At 37.1% G+C, this 20,056-nt stretch overlaps 1 protein-coding gene across 6 annotated transcripts in view; it reads right to left on the reverse strand.

Moving 5' to 3' along the window:
- VSIG4 (V-set and immunoglobulin domain containing 4) overlaps positions 1-20,056 on the reverse strand; it is a 74,464-nt gene that overhangs the window by 43,597 nt on the left and 10,811 nt on the right. For 5 of the 6 annotated variants that reach the window (XM_070291555.1, XM_070291554.1, XM_070291557.1 and 2 more), the window contains exons 3-5: positions 16,613-16,675; positions 3,309-3,371; positions 2,609-2,686 (exon numbers count right to left, since the gene is read on the reverse strand). In XM_070291555.1, the coding sequence (XP_070147656.1) occupies positions 2,609-2,686; positions 3,309-3,371; positions 16,613-16,675 (204 nt within the window). The remainder of the gene's footprint in view (positions 1-2,608; positions 2,687-3,308; positions 3,372-16,612; positions 16,676-20,056) is intronic. The other variant, XM_070291553.1, reaches the window with a different exon arrangement.

A 20,056-nucleotide genomic window follows, 5' to 3' on the forward strand; every position in this document is an offset into this window, starting at 1 on the left:
ACAAAATTCAACATCCATTTATGATAAAAACTCTCCAGAAAGCAGGAATAGAAGGAACATACCTCAACATAATAAAAGCTATATATGACAGACCCACAGCAAACTTTATCCTCAATGGTGAAAAATTGAAAGCATTTCCCCTAAAGTCAGGAACAAGACAAGGGTGCCCACTTTCACCGCTACTATTCAGCATAGTTCTGGAGGCTTTGGCCACAGCAATCAGAGCAGAAAAAGAAATAAAAGGAATCCAAATTGGAAAAGAAGAAGTAAAACTCTCACTGTTTGCAGATGACATGAACCTCTACATAGAAAACCCTAAAGACTCCACAAGAAAATTATCAGAGGTAATCAATAAATATAGTAAAATTGCAGGATATAAAATCAACACACAGAAATCCCTTGCATTCCTATACACTAATAATGAGAAAGTAGAAAAAGAAATTAAGGAAACAATTCCATTCACCATTGCAAGAAAAAGAATAAAATACTTAGGAATATATCTACCTAAAGAAGCTAAAGACCTATATATAGAAAACTATAAAACACTGGTGAAAGAAATCAAAGAGGACACTAATAGATGGAGAAATATACCTTGTTCATGGATCGGAAGAATCAATATAGTGAAAATGAGTATACTACCCAAGGCAATTTACAAATTCAATGCAATCCCTATCAAGCTACCAGCCATATTTTTCACAGAACTAGAACAAATAATTTCAAGATTTGTATGGAAATACAAAAAACCTCGAATAGCCAAAGCAATCTTGAGAGAGAAGAATGGAACAGGAGGAATCAACTTGCCTGACTTCAGGCTCTACTACAAAGCCACAGTCATCAAGACAGTATGGTACTGGCACAGACACAGACATATAGATCAATGGAACAAAATAGAAAGCCCAGAGATAAATCCACACACATATGGACACCTTATCTTTGACAAAGGAGGCAAGAATATACAATGGAGTAAAGACAATCTCTTTAACAAGTGGTGCTGGGAAAACTGGTCAACCACTTGTAAAAGAATGAAACTAGATCACTTTCTAACACTGCACATGAAAATAAACTCGAAATGGATTAAAGGTCTAAATGTAAGACCAGAAATTATAAAACTCCTAGAGGAGAACATAGGCAAAACACTCTCCGACATAAATCACAGCAGGATCCTCTGTGATCCACCTCCCAGAATTCTGGAAATAAGAGAAAAAATAAACAAATGGGATCTAATTAAAATCCAAAGCTTCTGCACAACAAAGGATACTACAAGCAAGGTGAAAAGACAGCCTTCTGAATGGGAGAAAATAAAAGCAAATGGAACAAGTGACAAACAACTAATCTCAAAAATATACAAGCAACTTTAGGCAACTCAAATCCAGAAAAATAAACGACCCAATCAAAAAATGGGCCATAGAACTAAATAGACATTTCTCCCAAGAAGACATATGGATGGCTAACAAACACATGAAAAGATGCTCAACATGACTCATTATTAGAGAAATGCAAATCAAGACCACAATGAGGTACCACTTCACACCAGTCAGAATGTCTGCAATCCAAAAATCCACAAGCAATAAATGCTGGAGCGGGTGTGGAGAAAAGGGAACCCTCTTACACTGTTGGTGGGAATGCAAACTAGTACAACCGCTATGGAAAACAGTGTGGCGATTCCTTAAAAAATTGCAAATAGAACTGCCATATGACCCAGCAATCCCCCTGCTGGGCATACACACTGAGGAAACCAGAATGGAAAGAGACACATGTACCCCAATGTTCATTGTAGCACTGTTTATAATAGCCATGACATGGAAACAACCTAGATGTCCATCAGCAGATGAATGGATAAGAAAGCTGTGGTACATATACACAAAGGAGTATTACTCAGCCGTTAAAAAGAATACATTTGAATCAGTTCTAATGAGGTGGATGAAACTGGAGCCGATTATACAGAGTGAAGCAAGCCAGAAAGAAAAACACCAATACAGTATACTAACACATATATATGGAATTTAGAAAGATGGCAATGATGACCCTGTATGCAAGACAGCAAAAAAGACACAGATGTGTATAGTGGGCTTTTGGACTCAGAGGGAGAGGGAGAGGGTGGGATGATTTGGGAGAATGGTATTGAAACATGTATACTGTCATGTAACAATCGAATCACCAGTCTATGTCCAATGCAGGATACAGCATGCTTGGGGCTGGTGCATGGGGATGACCCAGAGGGACGTTGTGGGGAGGGAGGTGGGAGGGGTTTCATGTTTGAGATTGCAGGTACACCTGTGGTGGATTCATGTCAATGTATGGCAAAACCAATATAGTATTGTAAACTAAAATAAAGTAAAAATAAAAAATTTAAAAAAAGAACTAAGAACACATATATCACTATCCTTAAACCCATTCTGACTTTGAACATCACCATATCTGTATCTTTCCCTCTCCTTTCTCCATTCTATCCATCTTATCTGTCTCTAGGACTTTTGATCATAGCCTGGTACATAGGAGGTAACAGTTTACAGAGTAGAATGACATAGAATAGTGTGTATAGTGGAAAGTTTTTGTTGCAAAGTTAAGAGCCAAAAAGGAAGAACAGAAGTGTTAACATTTCCCTTACCTGGTCCAGCACTTGTCTTTCCAATATCACCATCCACTTCAGTTATTCTGCCCCAGGATGTATTCACTGTGGATATTGCTATAAAAACAGGATTATTAGCGTCAGAAGCCTCTATTCCAGATAGGAACTTTCAAGATGGAAGGTGAAACTTTCAAGATGGAACTTTCAAGATTGCAGTTCTTCTATGGGTATCTGTGCTAAGATTTCCATTTTGGCCATGTCATTGACCACTATTATTGGGTTAGCCAAAAAGTTCATTTGAGTTTTTCCATAGTATCTTACAGAAAAACTTGATTGAACTTTTTGGCCAATTCAATACAATAATGTGATAGCTTTTTTTTTTTTTTTTTACTGTTGGTAGGAAGAAGGCCCATAGAGGAGAGAAAATATACCTGAAGTCCCATAGCAATTCAGACTAGGAGCAGAGCAGAAGTCAGTTTTCTTTTTCCAGTTTTCCTTTAGGATTATTCAAATTCTCTCCTTCTTTTTGCCTCAGACATTTTTACAGATATATATATATAGATGATTCACTTCTTCATGACCCTTAGGCCTTTTTATTTCCATGTCTTTATTACTATGTTCCTTTTGAAGAACCCAGTGACTTCTTATTACCTGTCTAATGGCATTGAGTCTCCTCCCTTGGCTTCCATGACACCATTTCAGACCTTCCCTATTCCCACAAAATCCCAGTAAAACTCACCTTCCAAGGGGGTTTGCATGGTTGGAAGTGACTTAGTCCTGGTCTCAAGTGGCTTTGAGGAATCTGCAAGGAAAAGGGAGTCCACTCAAGGGCCCTGGCACCCCTGAGTGAACAGTTGAATGTTTTAGGAAAAAATGGGAAATAAGTAATGGCCAGTCAGATACTTAATTAATCTGGATGGGGAACATATTTTGTTTTAACTAACTCTCGGTTGATATTTAGCTACTTATTGTCTTGAGAGGGTCTTAGAAGTATTACAAAGAAGGTGGTTGTGGTGAGTTAGTAAAGATAATAGAGTAATAACCTCCAAACACTTACTTCTTCACAAAAGCAGTAAAATGACTGACAAAAATTTTTCATAACTTTTTTTCTTTAAGATTTTGGAAAAATAGCCAAAGATTTGAATCAACCCAGGTAGCATTTATGGAAGAAAAACACTCCAATCTTGTTAAGCACAGCAAGTATTGTTGCATTTTAATTTACCCCAGCTCTATTACCCTGTCCCAAGCCAGTAGTAGCCTTGAAAATAAGCCTTGTTCAAGGTGCTAGACTGAAGAGAACAGATTTAACCCCCCCCCCCAAATTGTCATTATTTGACTTCTGTGGAAGTTCCCTGAAAGACCTGATTCAAAAGGCTTGTCTTCATTGATTATCCAGTGCTAAAACTCTTGCCAGGGAAGGGATGTATTTGTCAGACAGACGCCTGGAGCATTAGACAACAATTTAGATAAGCAAGAGACTTGCAAAGAAGCTTAAAAGAAAAAAAAATAACAACAACAACAAAGTAATTAAATGTTCAGAGACTTTGAAAATCTCTGACACATTCATGAAATCTGGAAAGCCAAGACATGCATAGGATTGTGTGCATGCTCAGGAAAGACATGAGAATGTCATATGTTCTTATCTCTGACTAGTCTTGAGGCTCTGCATTAGCAGGAAATGAAGGCTACAGCACAGTTATAAACTTCCTGGGTAAGCATTGAAAACAATTAAACAGGCAACAGAACCCTTGGAGTTTTATTGATTCCAAGTATTTAAAGAAATATCTGTCCAGTCAATAGTTGACCACTAAATTGATCAGAGACTTCAGTGGCAATCCATGACAAAGAATATAAGAGACTACATAGAATTGGCTCAGACAGTTATTGAACAAACAAATAGCAATTAGTACAGAAAGCAGCAACAAAAGCAAGCCCTGGAGAGAGACAGAGACTCATAATTCTAAATTTGTCACATTATATTATTTAAAAAGTCAAATTTCCAACAAAATATGAGACATACAAAGAAACTAGAAAGTATGGAGCTTCTGGTTAAAGATGGCAGAGTAGAGCACCATCTCCTTCTGAAAGAGAACCAAAATCGAAGCTAGTTGTTGAACAATCATCAACAGGAGGATGCTGGAACCTATCAAAAAAAGACACCCCACATCCAAAGACAAAGAAGCCATAGCAAAATGGGAGGAGGGGTACAATCACAATAAAATCAAATATCTTACCCATCGGGTGGGTGACCCACAATCTGGAAAGAAATTATACCAGAGAAGTTTTCCCACTGTTGTTAAGATTCTGAACCCCATGTCAGGCTCCCCAGCCTGGGGACCCAACAAACAGACTGGGAAAATGCAGGGAATCTGACCTTGAAGGCCAGCAGTATTTGATCATAAGACTTCCACAGGACTGGGAGAAACAGAGACTCCAGTCTTAGAGGGCATAAACAAAAGCTTGTGTGCACTAAGCCTCAGAGGAAGGGAGTAGTGACCCCACAGGAGACTGAATCAAAACTACTTGCTAGTGTTGGAGAGTCTCCTGTGGAGGTGTGGGTCTGCAGGGGATCACCACAGGAATGGGGGCACTTGCAACATCAGTCTGGGAAGGTCCTCCTTGGTGTAAATCCTCCTAGGTTGCCATTAGCCAGACTACTGAGCCTGTAGACCCGAGGGCTGGGTCACCTCTGGACAAAAAACTACCAGGAAGGGAGTGCAACCACACTCATCAGCAGATAATTGGATTAAAATTTTACTGAGCAAGGCTCTGCCCACCAGAGCAAGACCCAGTTTTTCCCACCACCAGTCCCTCCCATCAGGAGGCTTACACAAGCCTCTTATACTCCTCCATCAGAGGGCAAACAGAGAAGAGAGAAGATGCACAGTCTGATGGCTACCAAATTACAGAAAGTTAATCATCATGAAAAAAATAAAAAGTTATGTCTCAGATGAAGGAACAAGAGAAGACCCCAGAAAAACAGCTAAATGAAGTGGAGATAGGCAAACTTCCAGGAAAATAATTCAAAGTAATGATAGTGAAGATGATTCAGGATCTCAGAAAAAGAATGGAGGCAAAGATTGAGAAGATGCAAGAAATGTTTACCAAAGACCTATAAGAACTGAAGAACAAACAGGTGAATAATACACTAGAAGAAATCCATAGCAGACGAACTGAGGCAGAAGAACAGATAACTGACCTGGAGGACAGAAAGGTGAAAATCACTGCAGCAGAACAGAATATAGAGAAAAGAATGAAAAGAAATGAAGATAGATGGACCAAAAAAAAATAATAATAATAACTGCAATTGCAAGCCATAATGGGAACATGATTAGCCTAATAATATAAAACAATTACATACAACTCAGGGGGGAGGATCAAGCAGAGTGATAAGTGGAAGCACATATTTTCATCTACTCAGCTAGTCTATGTCTTTTGTTTGGTGCATTTAACTCATTTGCATTTAAGTGCAAAACTACAGTTTTTGTGTTTTGGGTTCATTTTCTTTTCTTTTCTTTTCTTTTTTTTGTGATGAGAAAAAAGTTTTTTATTGGTTCTGGAAATATTCGAACCCCAGTTATATCTCATCAATGCCCAGAGTCTTTTCATATGGGTTCATTTACTGTAGGTAGATCTTTTCCTTCTCTTGCTTCCTGCTTGGAGAAGTTCTTTTAGCATTTGTTGTAAAGCTGGTTTGGTGGTGCTGAATTCTCTTAACTTTTGCTTGTTTGGAAAGCTTTTGATTTCTCCATCAAATCTTAAGGAGAGAGTCTTGCCGAGTAGAGTATTCAGTTTTTCCCACCACCAGTCCCTCCCATCAGGAGGCTTAGACAACTGTAAATAATATGTATAATATATATATATATATATTTTAGAAAACTTATGAACTTCTGCCTAACTAAAAAAATTTTGTGACAGTTTGATTCCACTTATTTGATTTAGTATGAATAGAATGCTAGATTTATAATTTAAGAAAATAGATAATCAATAAGCAGCAAAGGTTTACTGTGTCGCAGAGGGAAATATAGTCAATATCTTATATTATCCTATAATGGAAAATAATCTCAAAGATAATATATGCATATATGTATAAGGGAATCACACAAAAATTTCTACATTTTGAAATTTAGTATTGTTTACCAGTTTTTCTAAATGTCCTATGGATATCTAATAGCAACATATGAGATAAAATTTTAAATGCATTTTGTAAGATATAAAATTATTGTAAATTTATATAAATAGAAATCAATTGTATTTAAATTATTGACTACATCATCAAGATGCTCCTTTTTTTTATTTTTTCTGCATTTGATAAAATATTCTCAGAGAAATGTTAATATGTCTCACTATGATTACATATTTTTTCTTTTCCCTTATATTTCTTCTGAGGTTTTTGCTTTATGTATTTTTGTTTTTTTGCTGTTAGGTATCTCATGGTTTATGATATCTATTTTTGTGAGTTGTACTTTTTATCTTTAAAAATATTCATCTTTGTTTAATTTAAAAATAAATAAATTTATTAAAATTTAAAAAAAAAGAAACTAGAAAATATAGTCCATAAACATGTTAAAAAAAAAAAAAGCAATGAATAGAAACTTTCTCTGAGGAAGTACAGATACTGGACTCATTAGAAAAAAATACTTTAAATCAACTAAATTTGTTATTTAAAAAAATGAAATAAAGGAAACTATGTCCAAAAAACTAAAATAATGAGGGAAATTCAAACCAAGTTGTTGTTCTGTAACTCAGTTGTGTCTGACTCTTTGTGACCCCATGGGCTGCAGCACACCAGATTTCCCTGTCCTTCACTATCTCCCAGGGTTTGCTCAAATTCATGTCCATTGAGTCAGTGATGCTATCTAACCATCTCATCTGCTGAAATGCTCTTCTTTTCTCTTCAAATTTTCCCCAGCATCAGGGTCTTTTCCAATGACTCTGCTCTTTGTATCAGATAGCCAAAGAACTGGAGCTTCAGCATCAGTCCTTCCAATGAATATTCCCATTACTTTTAGAATTTTCCACACTTTGTGGTGATGCACACAGTCAAAGGCTTTAGTATAGTCAATGAAGCAGAAGTAGATATTTTCATGGAATTCCTTTGCTTTCTCTGTGATCCAACAAATGTTGACAATTTGATCTCTGGTTACTCTGCCTTTTCTAAACCCAGCTTGTACATCTGGATATTATCAATTCAAGTACTGCTGAAGTCAAGCTTGAAGGATTTTGAGCATAACCTTACTAGCATGTGAAATGAGTGCAACTGTATGGTAGTTTGAACATTCTTTGGTATTGCCCTTCTTTGGGATTGGAATGAAAACTGGCCTTTCCTGTCCTGTGGCCACTGCTGAGTTTTCTATATTTGCTGACATATTAAGTGTGAACTTTTACAGAATCATCTTTTAGGATTTTAAACAACTCAGCTAGAATCCCATCATATTCATTAGCTGTGTCTGTTGTAGTCATGTTCTTAAGGAAACTTGACTTCACACTCCAGAATGTCTGGCTCTAGGTGTGTGAACACACCATCATAGTTATCAGGGTCATTAAGACCTCTTTTGCAGAGTTCTGCCACTTCTTAATTTTTTCTGCTTCTGTTAACTCCCTACCGTTTATGTCATCTATCATGCCAAAACTTGCATGAAAATTTCCCTTGATCTCTCTGATTTTCTTGAAGAAACCTCGTCTTTCCCATTCTATTGTCATCTTAAACTTCTTTGCATTGTTCATTTAAGAAGACCTTCTTATCTCTCCTTGCTATTCTCTGGAACTCTGCATTCAGTTGGGTATATCTTTCCCTTTCTCACATGCCTTTCAGTTCTCTTCTTCCCTCAGCTATTTGGAAAGCCTCCTCAGACAAACATTTTGCCTTCTTGCATTTCTTTTTCTTTGGGATAGTTTTGGTCATGTCCTCCTTTGCAATGTTACAAACTTCAAACCAAGTATAAAATGTCATTAAACAAAAATTATAAAACAGGAACAAACTAGAAATCCTGGAGGTGAAAGATACAATAACTGAAAAAATGCATGCATGCTAAGTTGCTTCAGTCATGTATGACTCTTTGCAATCTTATGGACTGTAACCTGTCAGGTTCCTCCCTCCATGAGATTTTCCAGGCAAGAATACTGGAGTGGGTAGGCATGCCCTCCTCCAAGGGCTCTTCCTAATTCAGGAATCAAACTGGCATCTCTTATGTTTCCTGCATTGACAGTTGGGTTCTTTACCACTTCTGACACCTGGGAAGGCCCAACTGAAAGAATAAAACCCACTAAAAAGAAGAATTCACTAAAACAGATTTAAACAGGCAGAAGACAGAATCAGTAAAACTGGTGACAATCGAAATTAGCGGATTAGAGAAACAGAAAGGAAAGTGAATGAAGAAAAATGACCAGCACCTCAGAGAACTGCAGGGCACTATCAAATGTACCAATATACACATAATGGAAGTTACAGAAGAGGATAGAAAAGCATAGACAAAATATTTTAAAATGCTATGTAATGTCAAAAAACTTTTGACATTTTTATTTTTTACTGACATTTTTATTTTTATTACTTTTTTATTCTTGTTCAGCTGTGTCTGACTCTTTGCAACTCCATTGACTGCAGCCCCATCTGACTCTTTGCAACCCCATTGACTGTAGCACACAAGGCTTCCCTGTCCTTCACTATCTCCCTGAGCTTGCTCAAACTCATATCCATTAAGTCCATGATGTCATCCAAACATCTCACCCTCTGTCATCCCTTTCTCCTGCTCTCAACCTTTCTCAGCATAACGGTCTTTTCCAATGAGTCTTTTTGGCCAAAGTATTGGGGCTTCAGCTTCAGCACCAGTCTTTCCAATGAATATTTGGGACGGATTTCCTTTGGGATTGGCTGGTTTGATCTCCTTGCTGTTTAAAGAATTCTCAAGAGCCTTTTACAACACAACCATTCAAAAGCATCAATTCTTTGGTGCTCAGTCTTCTTTATGGTCCAACTCTCACATTTGTACATGACTATTGGAAAAATGATAGCTTTGACTAAAAATACTTTTGTAGGCAAAGTAATCTCTCTGCTTTTTAATACTGTCTAGGTTTGTCAGAGCTTTCCTTCAAAGGAGAGAATGTCTTAATTTCATGACAGCAGTCACCATCCACAGTGATTTTGGAGCCCAAGAAAATAAAATCTGTCACTGTTTCCATTGCTTGCCCATCTATTTGCCATGAAGTAGTGGGACTGGATATCATGATTTTCATTTTTTTTAAATACTGAATTTTACCCTAGCTCTGTCACTTTCCTCTTTCATCTTCATCAAGAGGCTCTTTATTTCCTCTTTGGTTTCTGGCATTAGGGTGATATTGCCTGCATACTTGAGGTTGTTGATATTTCTCCTGGCAATCTTGATTCCAGTTTGTTATTCATCCAGCCCGGCATTTCACATGATGTACTCTGCATAGTAGTTAAATAAATACACATACAATGTGTTAAAATGCAGAGACATCACTATACTTACAAAGATGATACCACTGTAATGGCAGAAAGCAAAGAGAGACTAAAAAGCCTCTTGATGAAGGTTAAAGAGAAGAATAAAAAAGCTGGCTTAATACTCAACATTCAAAAAACAAAGATCATGGCATCTGGTCCCATGCTTCATGGCAATTAGAAGGGAAAAAAAAGAAGAAGCAGTTGCAGATTTTATTTTCTTGGTTTCCAAAATTACTGGTGATGGTGACTGCAGCCATGAAATTAGAAGACACTAGCTCCTTGGAAGGAAAGCTATGAAAAACCTAGAGAGCATATTAAAAAGTAGAGACACAAGTTTGCCGACAAAGTTCTGTACAGTCAAAACTATTGTTTTTCCCATAGTCATGTACAAATATGAAAGTTGAACTATAAAGAATGTTGAGTGCTGAAAAATCGATGCTTTCAAATTGTGGTATTGGAGAAGACTCTTGAGAGTCCCTAGGACTGCACGGTGATCAAACCAGTCAATCTTAAAGGAAATCGGCTCTGAATATTCATTGGAATGCCTGATGCTTAAACTGAAGCTCCAATACTTTGCCCGACCCATGTGAAAAGACGACTCATTGGAAAAGACTCTGACGCTGGGAAAGATTGAAGGCAAAAAGAGAAGAGAGAGGCTGAGGGTGAGATGGTTAGATAGCATCACCGACCAAATGGACATGAGTTTGAGAAAACTCCAGGTGATAGTGAAGAACCGGGGAGATTGGTATTATGCAGTTCATGGGGTCTCATCGCAAAGGTTCAGACATGACTTAGCAACTGAAAAACAACATAGCAGTATTATTTTCCATCTGTCCCCTAAAACAAAAGAAGCAAAAATAAACAAATGGGACCTAATTAATTCCTTTTGTACAGCAAAAAAAAAAATCAAACCATCAATGAAACAAAAGACTGCTTACTGAATGAGATAAAATATTTGTAACTAAGAATGATAAATGGTGAAAATGAGTATACTACCCAAAGCAATCTACAGATTCAATGCAATCCCTATCAAGCTACCAGCAGTATTTTTCACAGAACTAGAACAAATAATTTCAAGATTTGTATGGAAATACAAAAAACCTCGAATAGCCAAAGCAATCTTGAGAGAGAAGAATGGAACAGGAGGAATCAGCTTGCCTGACTTCAGGCTCTACTACAAAGCCACAGTCATCAAGACAGTATGGTACTGGCACAAACACAGACATATAGATCAATGGAACAAAATAGAAAGCCCAGAGATAAATCCACACACATATGGACACCTTATCTTTGATAAAGGAGGCAAGAATATACAATGGAGTAAAGACAATCTCTTTAACAAGTGGTGCTGGGAAAACTGGTCAACCACTTGTAAAAGAATGAAACTAGATCACTTTCTAACAACACACACAAAAATAAACCCAAAATGGATTAAAGATCTAAATGTAAGACCAGAAATTATAAAACTCCTAGAGGAGAACATAGGCAAAACACTCATCGACATAAATCACAGCAGGATCCTCTATGTTCCACCTCCCAGAATACTGGAAATAAAAGCAAAAATAAACAAATGGGATCTAATTAAAATTCAAAGCTTCTGCACAACAAGGGAAACTGTGAGCAAGGTGAAAAGACAGCCTTCTGAATGGGAGAAAATAATAGGAAATGAAGCAACTGACAAAAAACTAATCTCCAAAATACACAAGCAACTTATGAAGCTCAATTCCAGAAAAATAAACGATCCAATCAAAAAATGGGCCAAAGAACTAAATAGACATTTCTCCAAGAAGACATACAGATGGCTAACAAACACATGAAAAGATGCTCAACATCACTCATTATTAGAGAAATGCAAATCAAGACCATAATGAGGTATCACTTCACACCAGTCAGAATGGCTGTGATCCAAAAGTCTGCAAGCAATAAATGCTGGAGAGGGTGTGGAGAAAAGGGAACCCTCCTACACTGTTGGTGGGAATGCAAACTAGTACAGCCACTTTGGAGAACAGTGTGGAGATTCCTTAAAAAATTGCAAATAGAACTGCCTTATGACCCAGCAATCCCACTGCTGGGCATACACACCGAGGAAACCAGAATTGAAAGAGACACATGTACTCCAATGTTCATCGCAGCACTGTTTATAATAGCCAGGACATGGAAACAACCTAGATGTCCATCAGCAGATGAATGGATAAGAAAGCTGTGGTACATATACACAATGGAGTATTACTCAGCCATTAAAAAGAATACATTTGAATCAGTTCTAATGAGATGGATGAAACTGGAGCCGATTATACAGAGTGAAGTAAGCCAGAAAGAAAAACACCAATACAGTATACTAACACATTTATATGGAATTTAGAAAGATGGTAATGATGACCCTGTATGCAAGACAGCAAAAGAGACACAGATGTGTATAGCAGGCTTTTGAAATCTGAGGGAGAGGGAGAGGGTGGGATGATTTTGGAGAATGGCATTGAAACATGTATACTATCATGTAAGGAAAGAATCGCCAGTCTATGTTCGATGCAGGATGCAGGATGCTTGGGGCTGGTGCACAGGGATGATCCGGAGGGATGATGTGGGGTGGGAGGCGGGAGGGGGGTTCATGTTTGGGAGCTCATGTACACCCGTGGCGGGTTCATGTCAATGTATGCCAAAACCAATACAGTATTGTAAAGCAAAATAAAGTAAAAGTAAAAATTAAAAAAAAAAGATAAAGTGTTAATGCCCAACATATAGAGAGCTCATATAATTCAATATAACAACAACAAGAAAGTAACTTGATTGGAAAATGGTCAGTTCAGTTCAGTCGCTCAGTCATGTCCAACTCTGTGCAACCCCATATGCTACAGTAAGCCAGGGCTCCCTGTCCATCACCAATCCCTGGAGTTAACTCAAACTCATCTACTTTGTGTCAGTGATGCCATCCAACCATCTCATCTTCTGTCGTCCCCTTATCCTTCCACTTTCAATCTCTCCCAGCATCAGGGTCTTTTCAAATGAGTCAGTTCTTCAAATAAGGTGGCCAAAGGATTGGAGTTTCAGCTTCAGGATCAGTCCCTCCAATGAATATTCAGGACTGATTTCCTTTAGGAGGGACTGGTTGGAACTCCTTGAAGTCCAGGGATTCTCACGAATCTTCTTCAACACATTTCAAAAGCATCAATTATTTGGTGCTCAGCTTTCTTTGTAGTCAAATTTTCTTATCCATACATGTCTACTGGAAAAACCATACCTTTGACTAGATGGAACTTTGTTGGCAAAGTAATGTCTCTGCTTTTTAATATGCTGTCTAGGTTGGTCATAACTTTTCTTCCAAAGAGCAAGCATCTTTTAATTTCATGACTTCAGTCACCATCTGCAGTGATTTTGGAGCCCACAAAAGTAAAGTCTCTCACAGTTTCCACTGTTTCACAAACTGTTTGCCATGAAGTGATGGGACCAGACGCCATGATCTTTGTTTTCGAATGTTGAGCTTTAAGCCAACTTTTTCACTCTCCTCTTTCACTTTCATAGAGAGGGTCTTTAGTTCTTCTTCACTTTCTGCCATATGGGTGGTTCCATTTACATATCAGAGCTTATTGATATTCTGCAGGCAATCTTGACCCCAGCTTTGCTTCATCCAGCCCAGCATTTCTTATGATGTACTCTGCATATAAGTTAAATGAGCAGGGTGACAATATACAGCCTTGACGTACTCCTTTCCCGATTTGGAATCAGTCTGTCATTCCATGTCCAGTTCTAACTATTGCTTCCCGACCTGCATACAAATTTCTCAAGAGGCAGGACAAGAGGTCTTGTATTCCTATCTCTTTCAGAATTTTCCAGAGTTTGTTGTGATCCATACAGTCAAAGGCTTTGGCATAGTCAATAAAGCAGAAATAGATGTTTTTCTGGAACTCTCTTGCTTTTTTGATGATCCAGCAGATGTTCACAATTTGATCTCTGGTTTCTCTGACTTTTCTAAATCCACCTTGAACATCTGGAGCTTCATGGTTCATGTACTGTTAAAGCCTGGCTTGGAGAATTTTGAGCATTACTTTACTAGGATGTGAAATGAGTGCAATTGTGTGGTAGTTTGAGCATTCATTGGCATTGCCTTTCTTTGGGATTGGAATGAAAACTGACATTTTCCAGTCCTGTGGCCACTGCTGAGTTTTCCAAATTTGCTGGCATATTGAGTGGAAGCACTTTCACAGCATCATATTCCAGGATTTGGAACAGCTCAACTGTTTTTTTTCCATCAACTCCACTAGCTTTGTCCATAGTGATGCTTCTTAAGGCCCACTTGACTTCACATTCCAGGATGTCTGGCTGTAGGTGAGTGATCACATCATCATGATTATCTGGGATGTGAAGATCTTTTTTATATAGTTCTTCTGTGCATACTTGCCACTTCTTCTTAATATCTTCTGCTTCTGTTAGGTCCATACAATTTCTATCTTTTATTGTGCCCATCGTTGTATGAAATGTTCCCTTGAAATTTCTAATTTTCTTGAAAAGATCTCTAGTCTTTCCCATTCTATTCTTTTCCTCTATTTCTTTGCACTGAACTGATCACTGAGGAAGTCTTTCTTATCTTTCCCTGCTATTCTTTGCAACTCTGTATTCAAATGGGTATATGTTCCCTTTTCTCCTTTACCTTTAACTTCTCTTCTTTACATAGCTATTTGTAAGGCCTCCTCAGACAACCGTTTTGCCTTTTTGTATTTCTTTTCCTAGGGGTTGGTCTTGATCATTGCCTCCTGTACAATGTCATGAACCTCCGTCCATAGTTCTTCAGGCACTCCATCTAGTAGATCTAATCCATTGAATCTATTTGTCACTTCCGCTGAATACTCGTAAGGGATTTTATTTAGGTCATACTTGAATAGTCCAATGGCTTTTTCTACTTTCTTCAATATACGTCTGAATTTGCCAATAAAGAGCACATGGTCTTAGCCACAGTAAACTCCTGGTCTTGTTTTTGCTGGCTGTATAGAACTTCTCCATCTTTGGAAGCAAAGAATATAATCAATCTGATTTCGGTATTGACCATCTGGGGATGTCCATGTGTAGAGTCTTCTCTAGTGTTGTTTGAAGAGGGAGTTTGCTATGACCAGTGTGTTCTCTTGGTAAAACTCTATTAGCCTTTGCCTTGCTTCATTCTGTCCTCCAAGGCCAGATTTTCCTATTACTCCAGGTATGTCTTGATTTCCTACTGTTGCATTCCAGTCCCCTATAAAGAAAAGGACATCTTTTTTTGGGTATTAGTTCTAGAATGTCTTGTAAGTCTTCATAGATCCTTTCAACTTCAGCTTCTTCAGCATTACTGGTCAGAGCATAGACTTGGATTACTGTGACATTGAATGAATTGCGTTGGAAATGAAAAGAGATCATTCTGTCATTTTTGAGATTGCTTCCAAGTACTGCATTTCAGACTGTCATGGCTACTCCATTTCTTCTAAGGGATTCTTGCCTGCAGTAGTAGATATAATGGTCATCTGAGTTAAATTCACCCATTCCAGTCCATTTTAGTTCACTGATTCTAGGTGAAAAAACAGTCTTCAGAATGGGAGAAAATAATAGCAAACAGAGCAACGGACAAAGAATTAATCTTAAAACTATACAAGCAACTCCTGCAGCTCAATTCTAGAAAAATGAAAGACCCAAACAAAAAGTGGGTCTAAGAACTAAACAGATATTTCTCCAAAGAAGACATACAGATGGCTAACAAACACGTGAAAAGATGCTCATCACTCATTATCAGAGGAATGCAAATCAAAACCACAATGAGGTACTATTTCAGACCAGTCAGAATGGCTGCTATCTTTGGGTTCAAGTCTATAAGCAATAAATGCTGGAGAGGGTGTGGAGAAAAGGGAACCCTCTTACATTGTTGGTGGGAATGCAAACTAGTACAGCCACTTTGGAGAACAGTGTGGAGATTCCTTAAAAAACTGGAAATAGAACTGTCATATGACCCAGCAATCCCACTGCTGGGTATACACACTGAGGAAACCAGAATCGGAAGAGACACGTGTACCCCAATGTTCATCACAGCACTGTTTATAATAGCCAGGACATGGAAGCAACCTAGATGTCCATCAGCAGATGAATGGATAAGAAAACTGTGGTACATATACACAATAGAATATTACTCAGTCATTAAAGGGAATACATTTGAATCAGTTCTAATGAGGTGGATGAAACTGGAGCCGATTATACAGAGTGAAGTAAACCAGAAAGAAAAACACCAATACAGTATACTAACACATATATATGGAATTTAGAAAGATGGTAATCAGTTCAGTTCAGTTCAGTTCATTTCAGTCGGTCAGTCTATGTCCGACGCAGGATACAGGATGCTGGGGCTGGTACACGGGGATGACCCAGAGAGATGTTATGGAGAGGGAGATGGGAGGGGGGTTCATGTTTGAGAACGCATGTACACCCTTGGAGGATTCATGTCAATGTATGGCAAAACCAATACAGTATTGTAAAGTAAAATAAAGTAAAAATAAAAATTAAAAAAAAAAGTGAAAGGGAAGTCACTCAGTCGTGTCCGACTCTTTGCGATCCCATGGACTGCAGCCTACCAGCCTCCTCTGTCCATGGGATTTTCCAGGCAAGAGTACTGGAGTGGGGTGCCACCGCCTTCTCTGGAAATAAAACACAAATAAAGGTAATTAATCTAAGTAAATGTAGAAAGAGTATAAATGTATTTTTTTTTATTTGTAACCCCTTTATTCTATCTGATTTAAAAGACAAATACAGGAACAATAATTAAAAGCCTATGCTGATATTGTTATAATACATAAATATGTAATTTGTTACAATAACAGCATAAAGAGGGAGAATGGAATTATGTAGAAATGAAGCTGTAGATGCTATTAAAATTAAGTTGGCAAGAATTCAAACTAGATTGTAGTAAATTAAGAATTAATAATAATCCCCATGACAACCACCAAGAAAGTTACAAAATATATATGGGAGAAACAACAAAAGGAATTGCATAGTACACTATATTATATCTATTTAATACCCAAAACAGAAGTAATGAAGGAATAAAGGGATGAGAAAAGACAAGATATATAGCACATTGGCAAACAAAAACCCTATCTTATCAGCACTTACATTAAATGTAAACATTAAATTCTCAAATTTAAAGGCAGAGATTTGAACAATGGATAAGGAACATAATTCAACTACAAGCTATGCATATTTAGGATTCAAAATACACAAGTGATTTGTTATTTTAAAAAAATGCAAAAAAAATATGCCATGTAAACAGCAAACAAAATAGAGCCAGAGTAGCTATACTATTCAGTCAGTTCAATTCAGTTCAGTCGTGTCTGACTCTCTGCGACCCCATGAATCGCAGCACACCAGGCCTCCCTGTCCATCACCAACTCCTGGAGTTCACTCAGACTCACATCCATCAAGTCAGTGATGCCATCCAGCCATCTCATCCTCTGTCGTCCCCTTCTCCTCCTGCCCCCTATCCTTCCCAGCATCAGAGTCTTTTCCAATGAGTCAACTCTTCGCATGAGGTGGCCAAAGTACTGGAGTTTCAGCTTTAGCATCATTCTTTCCAAAGAAATCCCAGGGCTGATCTCCTTCACAATGGACCGGTTGGATCTCCTTGCAGTCCAAGGGACTCTCAATAGTCTTCTCCAACACCACAGTTCAAGGAGTAAGTGTCTTTTAATTTCATGGCTGCAGTCACCATCTGCAGTGATTTTGGAGCCCCCAAAAAATAAAGTCTGACACTGTTTCCACTGTCTCCCCATCTATTTCCCATGAAGTGATGGGACCAGATGCCGTGATCTTCGTTTTCTGAATGTTGAGCTTTAAGCCAACTTTTTCACTCTCTTCTTTCACTTTCATCGAGAGGCTTTTTAGTTCATCTTCACTTTCTGCCATAAGGGTGGTGTCATCTGCATATCTGAAGTTACTGATATTTCTCCCGACAATCCTGATTTCAGCTTGTGCTTCTTGCACTCACTGTGTCATTGATTGACTGATCCTTTAAGGATCAGTCAATCAATGACACCGCAATTATAAACATGTTTGCTCTTAACAACAAAGCCCCCAAACACATGAATCAAACAGTGAGTGCAATTTAAGGAGAAGTAGTTGGTTAAAAGTGACAGCTTGAGATTTGAATACTACATTTTCAGCTATGGATAGAATACCGAGCTAAAAGATCAGCAAGGACATCAAAGACTTGAAAAATACTGTTACCCAACAGACCCAAAGACATTTACAGGACACTCCACCATACAACAGCAGAATACACATCCTGTTTAAGTGCATATGGAACATTATCCAAAATAGACCATATATGTTAAGCCATAAAATAAGTCTCAATAAATTTGAAGCAATTATAATAATGTATCATAATACAATAAAATTAGAAAAGAGAGCAGAAGGAAATTAGGGAGATGTAAACATATGTGCAAGTTAAACACTTCTAAATAATCAATGGATTAAATAAGAAATCATTAGGAAATTAGAAAATACCTGCAAATTATTGAAGATAAAAACACAGCATATCAAAACTTATTGGACACAGTGAAAATAGTATTTTGGTACTATTTAGGTACTATAGCTAATAGTACTTAACCATAAATACCTACACCAAAAATTAAAAAAAAATTCTGATTAATAACTTAATTTTTCACCTTCAAAAGAAAATTAAAAATAGAAGAGAAAACTAAGCAGAAAATAAGCATATTGAAGAAATCAAATATTTAGTAGAGATAAATGAAATAGAAAATTGAAATAAAGAAAACCAACAAAACCAAAGTTTGATTGTTGAAAAAGATCAAAATAATTGGCAAGCCTTTAGCAAGACCAAACTGAAAGGAAAGAAAGAAAGAAGGCTCAAATTATTAAAATGTTTGATGAAAATGGGGACATATCTACTTTGTAGAAGTAAAAAGAATGACAAGAGAATACCATGAATAACTGTATGACAATAGATTAACTAAGATACAAACAGTAAATTCCTAGAAATTCACAATCTACTGAAACTGAATACAGAAGAAATAGGAAATCAAAAAAGCAGATTTTTAATGAGTGAAAAGATTGGATTGCTAATCAAACAACTTCATATAAAGTAAAGATTAAGCCCAGGTGTGGTTTCACTGGTGAATTCTACAAACCATTTTTTTAAAAATAATGCCAACTCTTCACTAATTCTTTCAAAGAATGGGTATGGTAGCACCTCCTAGCTCAGTATATGAGATCATTTTTATCATATCACATGGAATTGCATAATGACATAAAAACAAAAGAAAACTAAGAACAAATATTCCTTATGAATATAGATGCAAAATTCCATAACAAAATACTAGCAAACCAAATCTAGCAGGATATTAAAGGGATTCTGTACCATGATCAATTTATCCAGGAATGCAAGATTGCTTCAACATTTGAAAATGAGTCAAGATAATACACTCTCTTAATAAAATAAAGAAGAAAAGAAATACACAATCATTTCAATAGACACAGAACATGACACGATTCAATACCTTTTGATTATAAAAGCACTCAAAAAGCTATGAATAAGAAAATGTTCTCAACCCAAGCAACATTTACCAAAATAAAGGCATCTGTCATCATATTTAATGTTGAAATAAAGAATATTTTCTTGTAAGATCGCAACGAAGGCAATGATTCCCATTCTTGCCATGCTTTTTTCACCATTAAACTGTAGGTGCTAGCCAGAGAAATTGTGCCAGAATAACAAATGAAAGGCATCCAAATTGGAAAGAAAGGAATAAAATTATTTCTATTTTCAGATGACAAAATCATATAAAGAAAAACCTAAAGAATCCACAAAACAATGATTAGAGTGAATAAATGTTTAGCAAAATTGTAGGATATAAGATCAATATACAAATATCAGTTGTACTTCTGCACCCTAGCAATGAAAACCCCAAAAATAAAATTAAGGAAACAATTTTGAAAACAAAAAGGTACCCAAATTGGAAAGGAAGAAGTAAAATTCTTACTATTTGAAAAGAGACATGATA

This window comes from Ovis canadensis, chromosome X (genome assembly GCF_042477335.2).
Source record: "Ovis canadensis isolate MfBH-ARS-UI-01 breed Bighorn chromosome X, ARS-UI_OviCan_v2, whole genome shotgun sequence".
Classification (NCBI taxonomy): domain Eukaryota; kingdom Metazoa; phylum Chordata; class Mammalia; order Artiodactyla; family Bovidae; genus Ovis; species Ovis canadensis.